Source organism: Salvelinus namaycush, unplaced genomic scaffold (genome assembly GCF_016432855.1).
Source record: "Salvelinus namaycush isolate Seneca unplaced genomic scaffold, SaNama_1.0 Scaffold1339, whole genome shotgun sequence".
NCBI lineage: Eukaryota > Metazoa > Chordata > Actinopteri > Salmoniformes > Salmonidae > Salvelinus > Salvelinus namaycush.
The window spans coordinates 30,001-35,000 of NW_024058052.1; the positions used below are offsets into that span (position 1 = coordinate 30,001).

The 5,000-nt window shown below is 47.5% G+C and overlaps 1 protein-coding gene across 1 annotated transcript in view; it reads right to left on the reverse strand.

Moving 5' to 3' along the window:
- Window positions 1-5,000, reverse strand: part of LOC120036459 (VPS10 domain-containing receptor SorCS2-like) — a gene marked incomplete at its 3' end in the record, with an annotated part of 40,406 nt that overhangs the window by 29,513 nt on the left and 5,893 nt on the right. Inside the window, 2 exon segments of the mRNA XM_038982898.1 lie at window positions 501-619; window positions 3,157-3,221. Of these exon segments, the coding sequence (XP_038838826.1) occupies window positions 501-619; window positions 3,157-3,221 (184 nt within the window).

Here is a 5,000-nt window from a genome sequence, read left to right on the forward strand (position 1 = left end):
ATTAAGCCCACTACTGACAATGGGAGCTCCATCATATTACGTGTAATGTCCTTACAAACAACCATTCCTTAATATCTTAATATCTTACAAGCAAGCGTTCATTAATATTTCATAAGCAACCATTCCTTCATATATGAATGCCAAAGTGTGTAGATTTAGAGAGGGACATTTCAATAATTAGGATGTCATTAGGATTTTATGCAGCGGTACATATGGTTGATTTTATCTCAGATTTTTTTTGTATGTTTCTGTATGTATTTTGTTTATGGTTTGTCTATGAGATGTGTCTGGAACGTTGTCCCCCCCTGCTGCTGTCTTGGACCAGGTCTCTCTTGAAAAATAAATTTGATTACAATAACACTAACCTGGATAAACACAGGTTGTATAAAATCAAGCAAGCTGCCTACGGGGGTAGTCTATACCATTGTGACACATTATAACCAAACAATCGTGAAGACATGTCACAACTACAAAGGGTTTTATAATAAATGTGTCTTTACCTTGACAAATATGTAGTCGTCCTGGACTGAGAGAGAGTTGTGGTCAATCTTCCCCAGGAACTGAGCTGTTACGGTCTTGTCTGAGCAGTTCTGGATCAGACAGGTGACATACAGGTACCCTGGGGACAGAGAATTAAGCAGCTTTTAGAGCCCCACCCCCAGAACACACATTATTGTAGGGGACAATGTAATAATGTTTTTCAGAAATATATTTCATTGCGTAAATGTATTTCTTGGTTTCATTTCATTTTGATAAGACATAAAAATCCAATGAATTGAAGGTTATTTGTTGATGTAAAAAATCTAAATGTACCCATTTGTAAGGTTGTTTCATTAGATTTGGAGTGGGGTGGGGTTACGCTGAACCCTACTGAATTACACACACAGCATCTGCATCAGCAACAACTGTAGTGGCACGAGTCGTCAGGGAGATGACAAGCTAGCGATGTTGCCATGGGTGGGCCTTGGAAGGGCATAGCCCACCCACTGGGGAGCCAGGACCAGCCAATCAGAATGAGTTTTCCCCCACAAAAGTGCTTTATTACAGACAGAATTACTCCTCAGCGCCCCAAGGAGGCCAAGATGGCTGACAAGGACTTGGGAAAAATGTGCAGCTGGACGGTAAAACGAAGGTAAACAATGAGGAAAATAATAGTTGTGGCCCTACAGACATCGATTACCACATATAAGACCACCATGGTTACCGTGGTTACCAACATGAATTACGTGGATAGTGTGAAAGACTGGTTGATGGTACGAGGAGATGTTTAATAGAGTTAAACCTGGTTAACCTGTTTATGTGAGTTTGTGTAGACCTGTTCAGTGTGTTGCTGTACGTATCTGGATGTGTGACTAGACGACAGTGTGTCCATGTGTCTGCATTAGCAGCCTCGCCGCTCCCCACATCAATCTCCCTAACGACACACACAGACCCTGCCAGCCTCCCAGCGAGCTTGCCTCATCCATCAACCCTCCACCCCTACCTCCCATCTACCCCCTCATCACTCACCATCCCTGGGCATATAGACCCTAGGCAAGTCCCAGGCTTGTGTTCTGGCCTAGGCCTCTCTCTAGGGCTCAGGTAGATTATGTGACCAGGCCACCAGGCCACCATCCGTCCCCCCTGGTACCTGCCATCGTTTAACCTTGACAGGACCCAGGGTGACAGGGGGGCGCAGGGGGAACAGCTTGGCCTGGCATGCCTGGTCGCCCAGGCCCCTCTAACCCATCCGTCTGGAAGTGGGAGCTGCCGTGCAATGGAGAGGTGGGGGGAGGGTGAGGGAGAGAAGGACCATGTGGCTTTGCCTAGCCCAGAGAAGAGCTCTCCTGCCTGGGCAGCTGGGCCAGACAGACAGCCTCTCTGGTTCTCTGAAAAAACACGACCCAGGCTTGTTCCAGATGACAGGTTCCAGACTCTAAGCTGCATGTTCAGTTCCCCATCAGAAAGTATAGACACACCTATGGGATTTGGAAGTTGTTTCTCACTTTTCTGGGGGGGGAAGATGATTCGTTTTAAGTGACTTCATATCAGGGGAGATGTGTTGAGTAACAAACAAGGCATTAACATGTTCTCTCCTTCATTTGTCCTTCCTCTCCTTCTTTTCCTGTCTTCCAGTGTCAGTCTGTTTTATTCTCCTGGTCTACTCTGTGGAATGATGGGTTGTCAAAGTGTACCGAGCGGGAAGACATGGCTCAGCATTTTAAAGCAAACACACATGCATTCTAACATAGGCATGCAGACACACACCCACACCCACACCCACACCCACACACACACACACACACACACACACACACGCACGCACGCACACACACACGCACACACATACACTCCTTCTACACCCTCCACGCTACACACTCCTATTACCCCCTTGGTGGGTAGTGCAGAGCTAACCTGGCTGGCTGCTGATATGACAATCCACTCTGACTGGGGACCTGGGCACTGAGTTCCCCCTGACTCCCCTCTGACACCCCCTGACCTCCCCCTGACTTCTCCCTGACCTCCCCTCTGACACCCCCTGACCTCCCCTCTGACCTCCCCTCTGACTTCCCCCTGACTTCCCCCTGACTTCCCCCTGACTTCCCCCTGACTTCCCCCTGACTTCCCCCTGACTCCCCCCTGACCTCCCCCTGACTTCACCCTGGTCTCCCCTGACCTCCCCCTGACTCCCCCTGACTCCCCTCTGACTTCCCTCTGACTTCCCTCTGACTTCCCTCTGACTTCCCTCTGACTTCCCTCTGACTTCCCTCTGACTTCCCTCTGACTTCCCTCTGACTTCCCTCTGACTCCCCCCTGACTTCCCCCTGCCTCCACCATGACCTCACTAGAAGGTCAACCCATCACCTCCTTCATTACCTGAGTCTACACTGAGGGTTCAGAGGCAGATGAGGGACAGGCCAATAGGAGGAGAATGAGAGGGATCGAGAGAGAAAGGTTATTGGTGCCTGTGGGAGTGGAACAGACAGTAGACTTGTCTTGAAGGGAGAGGAGGAAAATGAGAGATGGGTAGTTGAGGGTGGCAATGTGTGTTCAGGGGATTCTAGAGGAAGTAGGTGTACTCACTTTGTAATAGTGTATAGTCAGTGAGAAAGTGGGTAAGGAAAGAGATCACAGATAATCCAGACATGCATGCACACTGAAAAAACAGCACCATACCTCCACTTGTGTCCTGCATCTCCATATGCACCAAGTCAGGGTCCACATCTACATCAGCCACAGACCTGAGACAGAGGAAGCTAGAATTCAAGTTGAAAGTTGGAACAACAGAACTCATCTTCTTGTGCACTTCACCCCCCTTCCTCCCCCTCTCTCTCTCTTCCTCCCTATTTCTCTCTTCCCCCTCTCTCTCTCTTCCTCCCTATTTCTCTCTTCCCCCTCTCTCTCTTCCCCCCTCTCTCTCTCTTCCTCCCTATTTCTCTCTTCCCCCCTCTCTCTCTTCCTCCCTGTTTCTCTCTTCCTCCCTATTTCTCTCTTCCTCCCTATTTCTCTCTTCCCCCCTCTCTCTCTTCCCCCTCTCTCTCTTCCCCCCTCTCTCTCTTGCTCCCTCCCCCCTCTCTCTTTCCCCCCTCTCTCTCTTCCCCCCTCTCTCTCTTGCTCCCTCCCCCCTCTCTCTTTCCCCCCTCTCTCCCTCTTCCCTTTGCCCCTTTTATCCCTGATTAGAAGTCAGTAGTGAAGTCTGTGAAATCTCCTCAGCTCTTTAAAGATATATGATAAATATATAAAACCTCCATTACGGTCCGTATAAAGAGCCTGTATGTGCAATTACTGTAGCAAGTTGTGGAAGAGAGGGAGAGAAGGAACGAGGGAGCTAGGGAAAGAGGAAAGGAGGGAAGGAGGGAGAGAGAGCACAACTCCTTTTTGTATTCTATCAAACTTCTGCCATAATATCAGTATTCTACTCACATAGTTTGGCATTCTCTGAGAGGTTCTTTCCGTCTGCTCATGGCCATCAACACCACACGAGCCACAAGTTCACGAAACCCGTAACCAGTTCACCTCAGTTCTATTTCATGGGATAGCCAGTAGCCAGTAACAACCTCTAAACCCAACTCTGAATAAGTAGAGAAACAGAGTTGTATAAAGCATCAGTGTCTGTGGCATCCATCTTGTCGGACGGATCACCCCAGATAGTAGCTGACTAGCTCTTTCAAGTGAACTTGATTTATCAGGATTGGCTTCCCGACCATTCTTCTCTTCCACAGGGAGAACAAGGCTATTACAGGCCTAACAATCAGCTAATGCTGGCCTATCGGAAAGCATGGATGCTTTGAGAGGCTTTTAAAGGCCCAGGCGTTTTCCCTGTCAGCGCATGTGGTCAGAAAGCACTCTCAGCCCTAGTGTTTTCTAGTTAGAGAAAAATAAAATCTTGACCCTACGATTTGAGCAGGAACAACTAGGCCCTAGACATATAACTACTGTCTCTCTGTTAGCATTTTACGCCTCACTACATACTGGATATTATTGTATTGTTCGGAGAGTCGCTGGCAAAAACAAATGGTGATGGTTTTATTAGTACTCAGTGGTTGGGTTTACACATGTGCTCCGTGGATTAAGTACAGTGGCTTGCGAAAGTATACATCCCCCTTGGAATGTTTCCAATTTTGTTGCCTTACAACCTGGAATTAAAATTTATTTTTTGGGGGGGTTGTATCTTTTGATTTACACGACAGAAGCAAAATATTTTTTATTGTGAAACAAACAAGAAATAAGACAAAAAACAGAAAACTTTGTAGAGCCACCTTTTGCAGCAATTACAGCTGCAAGTCTCTTGAGGCATGTCTCTATAAGCTTGGCACATCTAGCCACTGGGATTTTTGCCCATTCTTCAAGGAAAAACTGCTCCAGCTCCTTCAAGTTTGATGGGTTCTGCTGGTGTACAGCAATCTTTAAGTCATACCACAGATTCTCAATTGGATTGAGGTCTGGGCTTTGACTAGGCCACTTAAATGTTTCCCCTTAAACCACCCGAGTGTTGCTTTAGCAGTATGCTTAGGGTCATT